Raw genomic sequence first — 17,237 nt, forward strand, 5'->3', positions numbered from 1 at the left:
ATGCAAAAGGGGCATAAACCCTAAATACAAAACAAAAAAGGGGTGCAAACCCTAAAGGTAAAAGGGGTGCAAATCCTAAATGCAAAACACAAAAGGGGTGCAAACCCTAACCCTAACCATAAATCTTGGTCTATATAAGGGTGGGAGATCTCGGTTGTATTAACCATTTTGGCACATCCATACTACGGAAGCTCTATCACTGCTTTCTATTCAATCTTTCTTCTCTATCATCTTGCTTCCATTATGTTGAGAGTGACTAAGAGGGAGAGAGTGAGAGGTGTGCTGAGCAAGGGACTAAGGGAAGATGAAGCTCTTCGCCATTGTCTTGCTTTTCTCGTATTATCTATTAGCTCTTTGACTTATTGGTGTGCTTGGTTGTGGATACGAAGGAGCGACAATATTGGATTGTGTTGATTGTGGTCCTGGAACCATCTTCAAGCCTTTGAGTCATCAAACACAAGAAGGTAAGTTAGGTGAGTTCACCACAACTTGAGTTAGTCTTGTGTTCTTGTTTTCTTGGGTTGGAGAGAAACATGCTTGGTTAGTTAGAGTGGAGTATTGAGAGACAAGGTGAGAGATTATCGCTGAAGTGAGCTGCAACTTCTGAAACAATAGAAGTCCATCTAAAGTCCTGGTTGTTGGTGTGTTAGGCTCAACACATATATATGTCTCTTCATTATTTGACTCATATAAGGTTTTTTAAATTAACTTTCTTTATTTGTTAACTATGCAACATATTTTATACAACCACGCTCCATATCTAATTGAGAAATATGGATCTCTATCTATTTGGTCAACCCAAGGTATGAAAAAATCACATTATCAAGAAAGAATAAAATACTTTAGACACATAAAACATAGAGGTGGAAGATACAAAGTAAACAATTTATTAGAGGTCTTTCAATGGTTCTATAGACAAATTTAGCACAAATTCAATCTTAAAGACACAACCACATCATGTGATATATTATATTTAGCAATGACTATACAAACTATCACCCAAAGAAAAAAAGATGGATATTTAAACTCTTATGCAAAGCAAAGATTTTTAGAATGGTTACAAACTAAAAAAAAAAGATGGGTTTCAAGAAACCCTTGACATCTTTTAGTATGACTCTATTTTGTAGAATAGTCTCTAGTTTCAAGTAACTCACTAGTGCCTCTAGAGGAATCTTTTGTTTCATCCCACTTAATAAGATCTCTACATTTCAAGAATTTTTGTTTCCTATAGCCTAGAAGGAGCTTCAAATTCTTGGCATCTTCTACATGGGAGAGAAAATAAGAGCTAAGAACTCCAAAGTATCCTACCCTTAGATCCACTATATCCAGGCATGAAGCCAAAAACTTTTATAGCTTCTTCCTTTTCCACCAGAATTATCTTATCTAATCCTCTATTGAAAACTTGGGATCCAATCACCTTGGAGATAGCTTTCAAAGCCATCATTGGCAGGCTTGGAGAGCTTGACAACCTACTATGATAAATTATAATTGTTTGATTATTTAAGCTTCCAATATAATGACCAAGGACTTGACTTTTGCCTAGACTTTTGCCTGACTTTTGCCTAGCTTCAATGGCCTTGAGCCCTTGGCTTCCAAGAAAGTTGTCTGGATCTTCAATTTCTATATGTACAATAAACTACAATAGTGTAAGATGTCAACAAATAAATATCCAATAATATTTGTCTATAATGCATAATAAACTCTAATATAAACCATGATGGATATCTTAAAATTATCTTCATATCTTAGGTTTTTCATCTTCTTCAAGAAGATTATCATCATAAAGATTTATTAGACTTTTTGGTTTCTCCTCTGATGGAGACTTCGGTTTCTCTTCATATCCCATGTCATCAATACCAAGTCTTTGCTGAATTTGTGAGAACTCTTCCTCTGTAGTAGGTAGCCTCTCCTTTTCATATTCCACGGTTTGATTAATACATGAAGGCAAGGCTACAGAGCTATCTTAAAATCCCTCAACATCAAGACTTGCTAGCAATTCCTATTCATAACCTATAAGATTCTTATCATTTGACCCCATCCTATAAGATTTGCTAAGTAGTAATCTTCTTTGAGATAAAACAGGTGTTGAATATCATTTAGTAATACATATCTCTTTTTGTTGATGAGGTAAGTGGGAATGTTGGGACACAATCAAATTTATCTCATTTTCTTCCACTTTTGTAATGTTCTCACTTTTAAACAAAGCAACATCAAATCCCCACACTAGTTGATTCTCAACATCCTCTTGCAACATTTTTCGCTTCTTGTCAACCTCTTTATCTTTACTTGCAATATCCTCTATCTTCTTCTCTTGTATTGTATCTAAAGAAAAACTATCCATATATTGAAGATATACAAGAAATCCAACATCCTTGTGGACAGGAAGACATTGATACTGATTTTGATGAAAAGGGTAATCTGCTTCCCATGTCTTGAATTCCTCAATGCGGCTAAGCCTTGTTTGCAAAGTTGTTCTAATAGCATCGGTAGCTTCCACTACATCACAATAATGGATAAATCCCTCAATCTCTAGGCCTTGCATATATCTATCATAACACTCCCTATAATCCTTCAGTTTGTCTTCAGGATCCTTCAAGAGCTCTTGCAAATCAAAGGGAACATTGAACACATCTCTAATGTAAATGAATGTGGATAAATTTCTAGTTGCTTGGAGAAAATCAAAGAGCTTCTCATCACACGTATCCTCTAGATCCTCTTTCTCCATTCTCTATAGAGAAATCCAAGACAAGTTTAGGAATACAATGTACTAATCCACATTTGCTTACATCCAAATAAGAAATAACGTTCGAAAATGACAATGACACATGTGGCACAAGTTTCGAGGCGGCAATGGTATACATGTCACACATGTTAAGTAAATTGCACATTATACTTTGAGGAAAGGTCCTTTTAAAATGATTTTTTGAACCACAAAAGAAAATGTTTGAATACTAAGCTCTTTTCTTATTCTGATTCACTAGCGCAAGGCAACTTCATTACAACTCTAAATTTCGAATACTAAGCTCTTTTATTGCTCGGATTCACTAGCCCAAGGCAACTTCATTAGAGCTATAAAAAAATTTAGCACCCAGTATACAAGGTAAGATTTCATCACATAGGTGCTAAAGTCTTGGGCCTCTAATTTCCTTTTATAGATCTTGGCTAGCTCAACAGTGATGTAATTTTCAATGAAATTTCTCCAAAATTTTCTCTTAATATGTCCAAATTTTCTCCGAAAAGTTTTGATGTATGAAACACGAAAACAACATAACTCTCTCTCATGCTGCAGAGTAATACTCAGTTTGTGTTTCATACTTGGGTATATGTTTCCATCCCAATGTAGCCCAAAATTTTTATATTGACAGATTAGAAAGGCATTAAGCATCTTAGCAATGAAATTTTGTTTGGGATTTATAAACAAGTAAGAATCTCCTTAGGCCACAAAACAACTTTTAAAGCTTTGTGATGGATTATCAATCATGTGTCATTTGCTATCCAAACATATGTAATCTTACTTCATGGGTTTATCATTCATTAACCAACTAGTGAAGCATGTTGCTATTTTGGGGTAAAATCTTATTAAGATAAATAATTTTAGGCTTTGTCTTGACTACATTCTTAGCCATGGGAGACCTACTTGAGCATAACATAGTGTGACAAATATGCAAGTAATCTTTTGTGCTCTTTGAAGTAAACACCAGTATCATTCAAGTACCTCATGGTGTGTAACAACTATGGCATACATGAAGCTAACAACTGTGGATGCATAAGATCCTTGGCTATGTCAATCTTTTGCTTGTTTGACTTGGGGTTGTCCTAATTTTGAGTTTTTTAAATTTCATCTGGAGATTTCAAATGGCTAGAACTAAGGCTACTGTAAGAAAGCAGAAAGTTGATCCTAGAGGACTTGCTTTAAAGATCTATTAGTCCTCCAAGCTTTCCAAACTTGCAAGGAAATCAAATCCAAGGAGAAAGTTTTCACAGCATGTTAGATGCTTGAAGGAGATTAGAAGTGAAATGAAGACTTTGGATATATTGCATCTAGGAGGCTATACAAGATTTTTTGATTAAGTTTTTTTAAGATTCCTATATCTATGCTGCTCATGCACATAGACTTACACTTATGGACAAAGACATGATAATTATTAGGAGGTTGAGATACAGATTTTCAAAGGTCCTTGAGCTACTCCCCCTTTTTGACATTAAGACTTTCAATATTTTAAATGTGCCTCCATATAGAAAAAAGAAGGGTGATCGAGGTCCTAAGGTTGAAGATGTCACCCATGAAAAGGATACAAGACTACATGAGAAAGAGGAAAAGGACACAAAAGAGCACGTAGATAAATGGATAGAGTATAGAAGGAAGAAGGTAGAAGAAAAGGAAATAGAGTAGCTACTACCATCTTTTGAAAAAGAGCTATCTACCCTTCTTGAAAGGGCTGATCCTAAAGGCTTCAATGTCAGTTGCTTAATGTTTGATGATATTAACAGAAGATCTAATATGATAATTTTTTACTTTTGACTGTGTTCAAATCCTCAAGAATAAAATGAGAGAAGTAAATGACTCAATTCTTCTTGCTTAGATGAGGTATAGTATACTCAAATTTGTTTTTACTCACTATATTTTTCTAGCAATAGGCTTTTAAGTTTATGCTCACTATCTCAATTCCTTTGCTAGGTGTGTAATGCATGAGCTCTCCTTTGATATACAACAAAAAATTGAGGTTCTTGATCCATCTATCTCATACTATATAAGGAATGAGCTTAATGCAAGTGCATTTGATCATTGGTTCAATCCAATTGCCTTTGAAACTTTGGAGGTCCTTTTAATTCCATACAATGAAAAGTAAGTAAACTTGATATTATATTAGATTGTATGTGATTTTGTTTGCTAAATTATTGAAGCATTATTGTTTTTAGTTCTCATTGGAGACTAATTGAAATAGATTATATGGAGATGCAATGTTTTCTCATCAATTCTTTGAAAGGAAGCCATGGAAATGCTAAGTTGTAAGTTATATAATCCATAGTCTCCTGGATATTTTAAAATTTTTTCTTGTAAGTACTCTAATTTTTTTTATATTTTTTAATTACTCTAAATTTTATTATCTTTTTAGTAAAGAGCTATAAAAAGATTGATTAAAGTGCAAGAGAAAAGTCTCCTATGCCTTCTAATTTACTTGTAATAATGCAATATAGACGAGTTGTGGTAAGGTCTTGATTAGTATGGTTGAAACATAATAAGAAAATTTATTCTATAAACTACCATAAACAAGTATTATAATTTTACTTTATATTGTTGGTTGTAGTGTCCTCATCAGGATGATAGTCACTCTTATGGCTAGAGAGTAATTGCAAATGCCAGAAGATTGGTTAAGTTTATTTATCTCAATGATGATAAACTTGTAAAGGTAATGTGAAAGATATTAAACTTTAAGATGGAGGTTCAAAAATATCCATTGATGATACTAATGTAGTCCATTGTAAAAAATAACAATGAACAAAAAATCTATTCTTACAAATGTATGAAAATTTTTAAGGAATTGATATACAAGTGAGCATGTTTAGTATATAAGAGCAAAGGTCATGAAGTACATAATGGTCAATTGTATGAAACCGGCAAGAACAGATAGTAGTAGGGGCTTAGACAATAAAGGAGAGAAGGCGCATGCAATTACAACAGGTGGAGCTATGCCTTCAACACCTAAGGCAACCAAAGCATCAAAGAAAGGCAAAAGGACTCCTAGAAAGGATGTCCCTTCTCCTAGGAAAAGTACTATGAGATTTCATGTGTAAACAAATATCTTGATATTTTTTGGGGGGTGGGAGTATGTTGATAGAAGGAAAATTTGTGGATTTTTAAATTCAATGGAGAGAGAAAGAGTCATTTGATTTTCTATTTTTTTGATACACCAAAAATTAGGAAAGGGGATTGATATGTTACTCAAGGTGGAAGAAGTAGAATTAGTTCTAAGATATTTTTTCTCATAAGAGAGGAGGAGAACCCACTTTTGAATTCACATTTCATCCCAAAAAATTCAAATGGAGGTGGATGTTTTTAGTTTAATTTATGTATGTGTGTGTGTGTGTGTGTATCCAAAATGGGAGGTGAATGTCAGACTACCAAAGTGAAAAAAGGGAGGGTAAAGGAGAGTACTAACTTCAATTAGTTAAATAATTGATGTCATTTTGAAAATGAGAAGGGGGTTACTTTATTATTCAAATAATAAAATCTAAAAATTTAAGAAGGGGAGGGGGGAGTGCCGAGACTAATAGAAATGATGGGGGGAGAGAGCCTTATATATATATTATAACATGAGGGAGTATCGAGTGGTGAGTTGTCAGAGGAGATATACTATATAAAATTTATATGAAACAATATTACAAATTCTTAAAATGTGGGGGGAGTCATCATATGATTGACGAGGAGGAGGATGGTGGGATGATGGGTTAGAGAGGTGGGGGAGGAGTAATTAATTTATTTAATCAAAATTTTTATTAAGATTGGGGGGAGGGGAGCATCGTATAATCAAGTTCTTGAATAGGCCATCACCCCTTTTTTTTCTTTTCTTTCCCCTTATCCATTAATATTAAGATTTTTTACCATGTAAACTTTTTTCCATTCCTTTGCCTACTTCACACACGGTGTTTAAATCACACAAAAGTTATCACTTATCCCTTGTTTGCATGTGACTGAAGAAAACTCATTGTATAAAGGCGAAAGAAAGTTGACGAGGTTGAGATGGATTGTACGAGGGGGGTATGCATGAAAGAAAAGAGAATAAATATATTTTTTAAATATGGGCCTATTATAAGGATCTACCATATCCCTTTTTGAACTTGAGTAGAATGCTTGGACCTAGTCACCACTTCTTTTCAATGATTCACCCTCCATGGGGACCCTTTTTAGAGATCATGAGAAAGACAAACTCATCAAAGTGTAGGAATGGCTTTTGTATATACACAAAAATAACAAAAGAATTTAAGGAATTTTCATAATTAAGGCCATCCAAAGTTGACAAAACCAAATCACTATCAGTGGTATTGCATCAATAGTTGTTGAGGCCTTTGTAATGCGTCTCACCTTCAAATGTATTCATTTATAGATATCTTTCCTTTCTTCAAGGTATTCAACTCTTTCTTGACTGAATCTTCCATGACTTTATATTTATTGAAAACATATTTTTTGAAGGTGATCTAAGTTCAATGTGAACTTTTTACTTTTTTTATATGCCCCAACATAGTGTTTCAATGACTAAAGATAACCAACACATCACTTTTTTTTCATTTTTATTCCATTCTTTCCATGACTTTAATTCTTCTATAGTTGGAGGATCACTCAACTTTGGTTCTTTTTCTTCATCTAAAATAAACTCGTACAAATGGAACCTCCATGATAGATAATTACTCTTGTCTAGATTCTCAATAATAGGATTTTCACTATTCTCAAGCATTGTGATAAAAATGAATGCCAAATAGCAAGCAACACTTCTGCAACTTTCCATAAGAAGTGTACAATAGTAAACTAGGTAGTATTTTTCACTAATTGCTCAACAATATATACAATCTGCAACCTATTTGTAGATAAAACTTGTGCTAGTAGAGACTTCAAATTTTATAAAATGGGGCTCAAAATGGCCTCAAATGGCTAGTAGAGACTTCAAACTGTTGTCCACAACCTTTTGGAACTAAAATGGGGTTCAAAATGGCCTCAAATGGCCAAATACATAGTGAGAAAGCTTGAAAGGGCTGACTTACATAATATACATCATTCTACTTGTACATGAAACCTTGTAACGATTTGAGATTTTTGCTTTGCCCTAATTCCATGCCTCCATAGGCACTATCCAAGGAAAAGAGTGAGGGAATAGCATAGCTTCTTACATGCTTCTTACTTTCTCAAATCATGGCTATGTCTTCTTCACTTTAACCTAAAAAACCAACCTCTATTAGTGGTGTAGCTTTGATACCATGTCATGAATCACATGGTGGGGACACTCTAAGATAATAATCTTCTTCACTCCTTTGAAAACTATGGCTACCTTGGGTGTTTGAATAGGACCATCCTACATAGGCCTGTTTATGTTGTCATTAGGCCTTTCTTTATAAGGTATGGCACCATAATCTTGCCATGAAAAGTATGCAATATCACTACCCACAAGCACTTTGTGCTCACCCTCTCTTAGCTTCTTTTGCTTTATGTATGTGCTTCCCCATGGATCTTTCATTTCAACCCAAGCCTCACCTTGGTTTTAGATTGCTATTCTCTAACATCCATCCTCTAATATATTTATTTACCGAGGCTCGTACACAAGATGGATTCCTTGTGCAAGAAGTTAATGGGGACACCTGTCCTTTTCGGGTGTCATGTTAATTTAATGTGCACGTGGGTGACTCTACAGTGGATGATTCCACAAAATACATATTTAAATTAATGGACGTTTATGAGTTTAGAGTGCACTCATATTAAATTAAGGTTAGGACGGAGTTCCAACCTATTTATTTATTTTGTTGTTGAAGACAGCTAGATATTCACTTTTGTCGATTTAATTTTATTATTTTTTAACAATTGTGAATGCTTCAGTTGATGTGTAGAGCAGGTGGCGGTGGTGTTGGGAAGCACTAGGCGATAGCGTGTTTTCATATTACGTAGATAGAATTATATTTTTTTATGGGTGCACATCTTATCATTAAAGGCATGGCACTAATATTTATTTAAGCGTACTTACTTATTGAAGTGCTTAATAAATATTTATTATTTTGTATGCGCATGGGCACACGGTTTAAATATTTCATTATTGGACATTGTATTTGGGCATAGCCCGATATTAAGTTCATGCAATGGTTTTGTTAAGGAAAAGGAGCACATTTTTACATGTTTTTGAACTATCTAGTGGACTAAACGTTTCTAAAGGCTAGTACATGAATGGCCACCCTTAGATGCAAAATAACTTAGAGTAATAAATTCAAACATAGAGGATTAAAAGTTCTAAAGCTTAAATAATGAAGTATATGAAAGGTAGTCAGAGATGCATGACTAAATTAAGCAATGATTTCAAACATAAATGGATCTCAAGAAAGGCATATGTTAGAGTTAACTGTGAGCTAGTTTCATGGGAATACTTGCTCTTTTTATAGTTGGATGGTGAGGTTCTATAACAATCAGTATACCTTTGACAAAGTTTTTGTTTGACCCATGCCCTTAGAAAATTGTGCCATCAAGAAACTTCCCAAGTTCACTATCTATTAAAGTCATTTCATGTTTCCAAGAGTTCCTTGTAAAATATGTAGCAAATGCTCCAGTTGTACGTCTTTTTATGGTAAAGCTTTGACATTGAAGATAAATAAATGAAATACTCGTTATGGAGGCAAGTTGGTTGAGTGGCTATGCAAAGGAGTCTCCCTAAGTTATTACAAACCTAAATGAGGCACTATGAACCTTGAGATGAATTTTTCAAAATTTCTTGGAAAGTGTTTGGACCTTCTAGGTCTAAACACATGAGGCTAACACCATACAAACCATTCCAAACAAAATGAGTAGGGTTGCCACTTTTAGTGAGTCCATATGGCATCAATCACAACATGAATAGTTAAGATGCAAAAGAAAGTGTCAAACTTAGGAGTGACAAATAATTTGTGATACATGTGGTAGAGCTAGCCAATTGAAAGAAGAGTTGATTCAACTCCTAGCATCTAGACATGTTAATATCCTCTAAGAGCTTTTTGGGTCCACATAGCGATTCACCATGTGTTTGTTGGTTGGTGGATGTTGCTTTTTATGGATATCCACCCCATGTAATTGTGATAATTATTATCTTAATTGCAAAATATTTGAACAACTTAGAAAGCATCTTAACTCTTTTGATTTAAGTGAAAAAGGATCCTATTTTAAATGCCATTGTTGATGTGGGGGATGCATGGATTTACATGCACACACAATGCAAGATTGTCCAATGAAGTCTTTGAAAAATTTTTGATGACATTTTACAATGTGTATGATGTGTCCATTAGAGACTTGTGTCAAAGGGACCCAAGGCCGTCTTTTCATAAACATTTTTTGAACTTTGATCTTCTCTCAAGATCCCAATGAAAAGATCGAAGCTCATTGTGTTTGCTCATATGGAGGTTAGTGATTTGTTAGGTAGCTGACTATTTGTGGATTATGTTGTAAATATCTCTTAGTGAGATTAGGCACCACAAAAAATTGTCCTTTCCAAGGTGGCCATGTTAGTTTACTTCAAAGGTGGGAAATGAAAACACTAGAGAAACTTCATTCAAGGCTATGCACATAACCTACAATGCTAAGCCAATGCTTTGTGTGAGAATGTGCACACCAAGTGAGGATGTCTTTGCACAAGGATGCTGTTAATATTTAGCCACAATTTTTAAAACTATAATTATTGGGATTAAACTTTGCCCTTTTAACAAAACAATAAAAATAACGTTGTAGTCATAAACATGTTGAATTGTATTCCCCCAGGCCCAAGAATGTAGAAAAGAATCAGGCATTATTGTGACATAAGTTAAGAGTGAAAGGGCCTCTAAATATTGCAAGACCTCCCCCGTTCTCTATAGGTGACTAAATTTGCTCGTGCAAACTTTTGTTTGCAACAAGCAATGGAATAAAGGAGAGAGTTGAGTAATCAAAATTTTGTGATGATCCTATTTTTCTGCACTTTGATTAAGCCTTTGGTCCACTGAAAGACCCAACAACAATTGAAAAGGTCCCCTTTCACTCACATAAACCTCTTCTTGGGGTTCCTTGAATTAGCCCAACACCAACCTGAACAGATCATACTTACATCACATTCTATTTTATGAGGCAACTCAATCGATAGGATGGGTGTGGTTAGTAGCCCAAAACCTACCACCGGAGTGATCTCATGCTGCTAGTACTCTTCGCTTTTTCCCCTAACAAATGTGATGGAATTTTTAGCAATTTATTAAATACCCTCACAACAACTCAGATAGGTAGAGCTTAGTGATCTTGTGGTTCCCTCTTCTCTTAAAAAAAAAAGCGATGTGATTACTTGCAATTAATAAAAATCCCTTACAATGCTCCATGTATATAGAGAGAGGATTTATGATACTCTTCACAATGCTCCACATATGTAGATGCAGGTAGAGCTTAGAGGTCTCTTAGTGCTCTCTTGTCTTATTTAAAAAAACAAAGATGCAATGTTCGGTAGAGCTTGAAAATCCACCAATTTGTCGAAGCAACTGTGGCGCCTTGCGCAACCCACATAGATGCCGGTCTAAGCGCGGCTGGTGCTCTCTTCTCTTGACAAGACCCAAAAAGGGGAGAGAGAGAGAGAGAGAGAGAGAGTCTTGGGTAAAGTTGAGAGGCTGTGATCATGCCTCCCGAATTTGATTCTGGTCGTCTCCAATTTCATGCCGGCTCGCCCATGGCCGCCTCCCCTCGCGGCCCCGCCTTGCCCCCGCCCTGAAGGTCATCTGTGAAAAGCCCCCATGGCCCCCGGCTTCGCATCGCGGCGCGCCACCCCTCCCTCCAAGCTCCCCTCCCCCACATCAAAGTCCAAGGGCAAGATCAGGCGCCGCGGTCGTGTCGTCCAGGATGTTCTCATCAAGCAGATCAGATTGCTGGTCCTCTTCTTCCTCGCCATCCTGGCGATCGCGATCTTCAAGGTCGGCTTCCCCCGCACTCCGCAGCCTCTCCTCGCTAGCATGCCGACGATCGGCTTCAATCTATCAGAGGCCCGCGCTGACATAAAAATGAGTGAGCTGTACGATGTAATCGAGTTCAAGGACATAGATGGGGGTGCCTGGAAGCAAGGATGGGATGTACAGTATGAAGGGAATGAATGGGACAAGAGGAAGCTTAAAGTGTTTGTTGTACCTCACTCGCATAATGATCCTGGATGGTTGCGCACAGTGGAAGTGTATTATCAAGAGCGATCACGCCGCATCCTGTCCACCATTGTTCAGTCTCTTCGGAAGGTTAGCTTTCGGCAATTGATCTATTGGTGTGGCACAGAGCCATTTTTCTAGTTAAAAACACTCACATGATTGCCTCTATATCTTAACTTGAGCTCGAAACTGCTAGCCAGAGGTCTTGTTGATCTTCCACCCTGGTTGCTGCCCTCTAAATTGGCCCTGGGAAAATTTTAGACTAGTTCAAAATCAATCATCTGTTGTTTTCTCTAGCACTTGCCACTGTTTGTGCTCATGGATGCATCGTTAGGTTGCAGTTCTAAAAGACCATGCATCTTTTGAGGATTGGTGCTTAAAAACAAATGTATCTCTCAGTGGGGTCTCACCTGTTTTGTGCAGGATAAAAGCCGCAAGTTTATATGGGAGGAAATGTCTTATCTGGAAAGGTGGTGGAGGGATGCTACAGAAGCTGAGAAAAAAGACTTCATCAGGCTGGTCAAGAATGGCCAGCTTGAGATCGTTGGTGGTGGTTGGGTCATGAATGATGAGGTTTGTGAGCACTGTAGGACATGAAGAATCTATTTGCGTTGCTTCCATCTGTCTGCCAGATCAAAATGGGGAACTGCCTAATTTTTCGAGTAAGGTTGGGATTGTGATTGAAGCTCCATGGCACTTACTACGACAGATTTGCCATACTTGTTGCTCTGAGTTATCTTGTAGTTGTTATGGAGTATTTTATGTTAAGCATTGGGTTAATTAGTGTGCTTCTGTTCATGGATCATAGGATCTGTTTGTAATTTGGAATGTTTAAACGTTGAGGTGTATAACTACTTTTGAGGGGGTGTGTTGGAAGTATTTAAAACATCGAAGTATATATTTGTAGGCCCATTTAATTATGAATGGTATTTTCCAAAAGATTGGCTACATTATAGCTGGCATGTGGAGACTGGGTAATATTTTGGTGGGCCAGGGAGTTGGGATGCATCCAATACATGAGCCTGAATGAGATTGATTGTTGTTGTATTGTAGTAGTATGGACAGATTAAGCAACTACAGATTCCTTGTGTTCAAGTCAGAGTCTTTAAGTTCTTTAAGAAAAAAATGTACGGCTGCAAACATTTAATATTTAAGCACACATGAGCCGTGTGATGTATATACAGCATGGAATTGGTAGCAAATATGGGTTGTGTTATGTATATATATTATACAGCATGGAATTGGGAAGTCAGCATTTTAGTCATTAACACGCACACATTATATTTTAGTCGTAAACTTGTTTTCAAGAGTTGAGCACACCAGTCTATTTTAGATGAACATTGTTGTTTTCATGGTCATTTTCAATTCTGTTTTCTGAGCTGGCAATTTGTAAGTTTCCAAGTGTTTTTCTTTTGATATGGAAGAGCATGAGTGCATTAACCAATTTGACTGTGTACTTGGAACAGGCAAATTCACATTTTTTTGCGATCATTGAGCAAGTACGTTTTTGCGCTTATTATAAGCCAGATTATTCATTAAAAAAGAATTTACCATTGATCATGTTAACGACCCTTAGGGATATTAAGCATATGATTAAAGCTGGAAATGTTCGAACAAACTTAGAGTCAGAATCAACACTAACTTGAATGCGTTTCTCTTCCTTGTCTAGATAACAGAGGGTAACCTCTGGCTGCAGGAGACAGTTGGGGTTATTCCAAAAAATGCTTGGGCTATTGATCCTTTTGGTCACTCCCCTACAATGGCTTATCTGTACCGAAGGATGGGTTTTGAGAACATGCTCATCCAGCGGACCCACTATGAGGTCAAGAAAATACTAGCTCAAGAGCAAAATCTGGAGTTTCTGTGGAGGCAAAGCTGGGATAAAGATAATGTCACTGACATTTTCTGCCACATGATGCCATTTTATTCATATGATATTCCTCACACATGTGGGCCAGAGCCAGCTATTTGCTGTCAATTTGATTATTGGCGGCTACCGGGGGTTGGGGCTGCACAGCGTTGCCCTTGGGGCTCGGATCCACAGCTAATAACAGAGACTAATGTAAAAGAGAGGTCTGAGAAATTACTAGACCAGTACCGGAAGAAGTCTATTTTGTATAAGACAAACACACTCCTTGTGCCACTTGGTGATGATTTTCGATATATAACTATTGCAGAAGCAGATGTACAATTTGAGAACTATCAGAAAATATTCGACTACATCAATAAGCATCCAATTCTAAAGGCAGAAGTGCAGTTTGGAACACTTGAAGATTATTTTACTGCTGTGCGAGCTGAAACTGAAGCTACATCCAAAAAGAAAGGGGGTGATGCCTTATCCTTGAGTTTCCCGACCCTTTCTGGAGACTTTTTCACATATGCAGATAAAGTGCAGGATTATTGGAGTGGCTATTATGTGTCACGACCATTTTACAAAGCAGTTGATCGTGTGCTGGAGGAGAGATTACGTGCAGCTGATATCCTGTTTTCGTTTTCTCTGGCATATTGCAAAATGTCCCATCACAATGCCTTCCCCCTTCCTTTCAGAGAAAAGGTGATAGCTGCAAGACGTGCACTTGCTTTGTTTCAGCACCATGATGGGATAACAGGTACTGCAAAAAACCATGTTGTGGTTGATTATGCCAAGAGGATGCAGGCTGCTTTGTCTGACTTGGAGGGATTTATGGCCCAATCTGTGGGTGTTCTTCTTGGTGGAGGCGTTAGATTAGGCATCTGCAATAAAGACACTGATTTAAATGTTTTCGAGTGTGAGCATTCTAGAGCAACACATGATATGCTACCAGTCAGAAAGGTGGTTGATGTAATGCCCGATCAAGTTCAGAGAGTGGTAATTTACAACCCTCTAGAGGAGGCAGTGAAACAAGTTGTCATGGTTGTTGTGGAAAGAACAGATGTTTGTGTGATGGATTCTCATTGGGTAGCTGTTGAGAGTCAGGTTAGTCCCGAATTGGGAAAATCTCCCAACACAGCCAGTAACAAGCATCGGTTACATTGGCAGGCTCAGGTCCCTCCAATGGGAATTCAAACATATTTCATCTACACCTTCAATGACTCTCAAATATGCAAGGCAGCCGAACTAGTGCAACTAAAGATTGTTCATGCACCTGATACCTTCACTTGCCCTTCGCCTTACAAGTGTCTTGAATCAAAAGAAGAGGTTATTCAAATACAGAATGAACATCAGGCATTAGTTTTTTCTAGTGGTGATGGACTTCTGTTGCAGGTCAAAAACCTTAAGGATGGTAGCCAGGTAAATGTAAAAGAGGACATTGGTATGTACTCAAGTCGTGGAAGTGGAGCATATCTTTTCAATCCAGTAGGAAATGCTCAGTCTATAATTCATCCAGGAGGTCTTATGATAGTGACAGAGGGTCAGATGATGCAAGAGATCTACACACAGCCAAAGAGCAATTGGAACCCCTCACCAGTTAGCCGAAGGGCTAGACTTTATGGGGGGGGAGACTTTGTGCAGACCTTCATCGTGGAGATGGAATATCATGTTGAACTGACAGACTATGAATACAATGACAAGGAGTTAATTGTACGCTATCAAACAGAGCTTGATAGTGGTACTGCTTTCTTTTCTGATCTTAATGGTTTCCAAACCATAGCTAGGGAGACACGGGATAAGATTCCTCTTCAAGGCAATTATTACCCCATGCCCTCCCTTGCATTTTTGCAGTCTCCTGAGGGTGCGAGGTTTTCTGTTCACTCTCGACAGGCATTGGGTGTGGCAAGCTTAGCAAGTGGGCTAATAGAGGTGATGCTAGATAGACGGCTAACCAAAGATGATGACAGAGGGCTTGGGCAAGGTGTGCTTGATAATCGTCCCATGGATATCATCTTTCACTTGCTTTTGGAGAGCAATATTACAGCTCTGCCAGAGGTGCTGCCTTCCACTCCTCGAGTGCCATCCCTTCTTTCGCACCGAGTTCTGGCTCAGCTCAATTACCCTATGCACTCTTTCTTGGGCAAAGTTGAAAATGTGGTGACAGCTTCAAGTTCTCATTTACTGAAGACTTTTGCACCATTGGCAGCACAATTCCCCTGCGACCTCCATGTAGTCAGCCTCAAAGCACTGCCTCCCTCTTCTTTACCCCAAACTGTCTCAGTGGAAAGGCCATCTTTTGCCCTCACTTTGCAGCATAGAGGCTGGGATGCTTCATACTGCAGGAAAGGTCGGACTTCCTGTACAACAATGGCAGATGAAAGAGTTGATCTCTCTGGCCTTTTTGATCATCTGACTGTTAAAACAGTACGACATTCTTCACTGAATTTGCTTCAAGATGGCCCTGATTGCTTAGTTCCTGAAAAGGTTTCAAGTCGAAAGGAGCTTGGAGGGGTTGTGCCTGAGCAGACAGGCTTCATCAGTCTATCCCCAATGGAGGTACAGTCATTGAAGCTCTCTTTTACAAGAGATGATGAAAAATTGTTACAAGAAATATAGGGTAACTTATGATGTGAGGAATCCCTGTGGAGGTATATGACATAGCAGGAGTTCCTGGATACACTGCTTGATGGTACTTTTCATATACACCATCATTTGACATTTGGTTATCAGTTTTTGCTATAGGAGAGAGCCAGCTCATTTTGGCACATTGTTTTGGTACCGAAGACATTCTTACAACCAGAAGCTTTGAGCTCATTCCTATAATGATGTCATGAAGGTTGTATACAGTAAAATCTCTTATCACTAACCAGTTTTGACGTACTTTGACTTACACTTGTTATTATATCAATTAATTTGGATCAAAATCTCCGAGTTGTTATCTAGTGTAGTATTGTATTAACTAAAGTTTGGAAAATAACATGGTGGTGGACATTTGAACTTCTGGGAGTCCTAGGTTCCCCTTCGTCTAGCTGTTGCTTACAGCAAGGAAGTTTTATCAGTACCAAACTCAAGTCATGTGTCCTCAACGCTTTGCACTGCCTTGCAATGCTCACCTGATTATAATGTTCATAACTGCAAGAAATGATTGAACTCTCTTTGTTCTCTTCTGATAAATGGTTTGAATCCTTCTGTTAGGCCGAGGTGGTCCTGGAAAGTGAGGCACTGCTTTCTGCACAAAATGGAGTTGCTGGATTTGTTTAGTGACTTTTCTTTAACGGTCTCTAACATTGATTTCTGTCTCTGACCAGAGCGACGCATGCTATCACATGAAACCAATGCAAGGAGTAGACTGCAAATCTCATCCTAAAGACCTAAGATAATAATGATACTGAGCATTCTGTTAAAGGATAATGGAATTTAGTTTCTGCAAGAGGAGCACACACTAGGATATAGGGCAAGCGACCATTGGTTATAGAGGAGCATGCACTAGGATATAGGGTAAGTGACCATTGGTTGT

The 17,237-nt window shown here is 37.6% G+C and overlaps 1 protein-coding gene across 2 annotated transcripts; it reads left to right on the plus strand.

The window, feature by feature from the left end:
- Positions 1-11,270: 11,270 nt before the first annotated feature.
- On the plus strand, positions 11,271-16,735 carry GMII (golgi alpha-mannosidase II). 2 transcript variants are annotated; one of them, XM_087673287.1, is made up of 4 exons: positions 11,271-11,958; positions 12,292-12,441; positions 13,335-13,367; positions 13,538-16,734. In XM_087673287.1, the coding sequence occupies exons 1-4, from the start codon at positions 11,470-11,472 to the stop codon at positions 16,334-16,336; spliced, it is 3,471 nt and encodes a 1,156-aa protein (XP_087529413.1). In that variant the 5' UTR covers positions 11,271-11,469; the 3' UTR covers positions 16,337-16,734. The 2 variants fall into 2 exon arrangements, with proteins under 2 accessions (XP_087529413.1, XP_087529421.1); XM_087673295.1 differs by lacking the exon at positions 11,271-11,958 and having other exon boundaries at positions 12,437-12,530; positions 13,538-16,735.
- The last annotated feature ends 502 nt before the right edge of the window (positions 16,736-17,237 follow it).

Source organism: Lygodium microphyllum, chromosome 3, assembly GCF_053477565.2.
Source record: "Lygodium microphyllum isolate KBCC chromosome 3, Lygodium_microphyllum_v1.1.10, whole genome shotgun sequence".
Taxonomy (NCBI): Eukaryota; Viridiplantae; Streptophyta; class Polypodiopsida; order Schizaeales; family Lygodiaceae; genus Lygodium; species Lygodium microphyllum.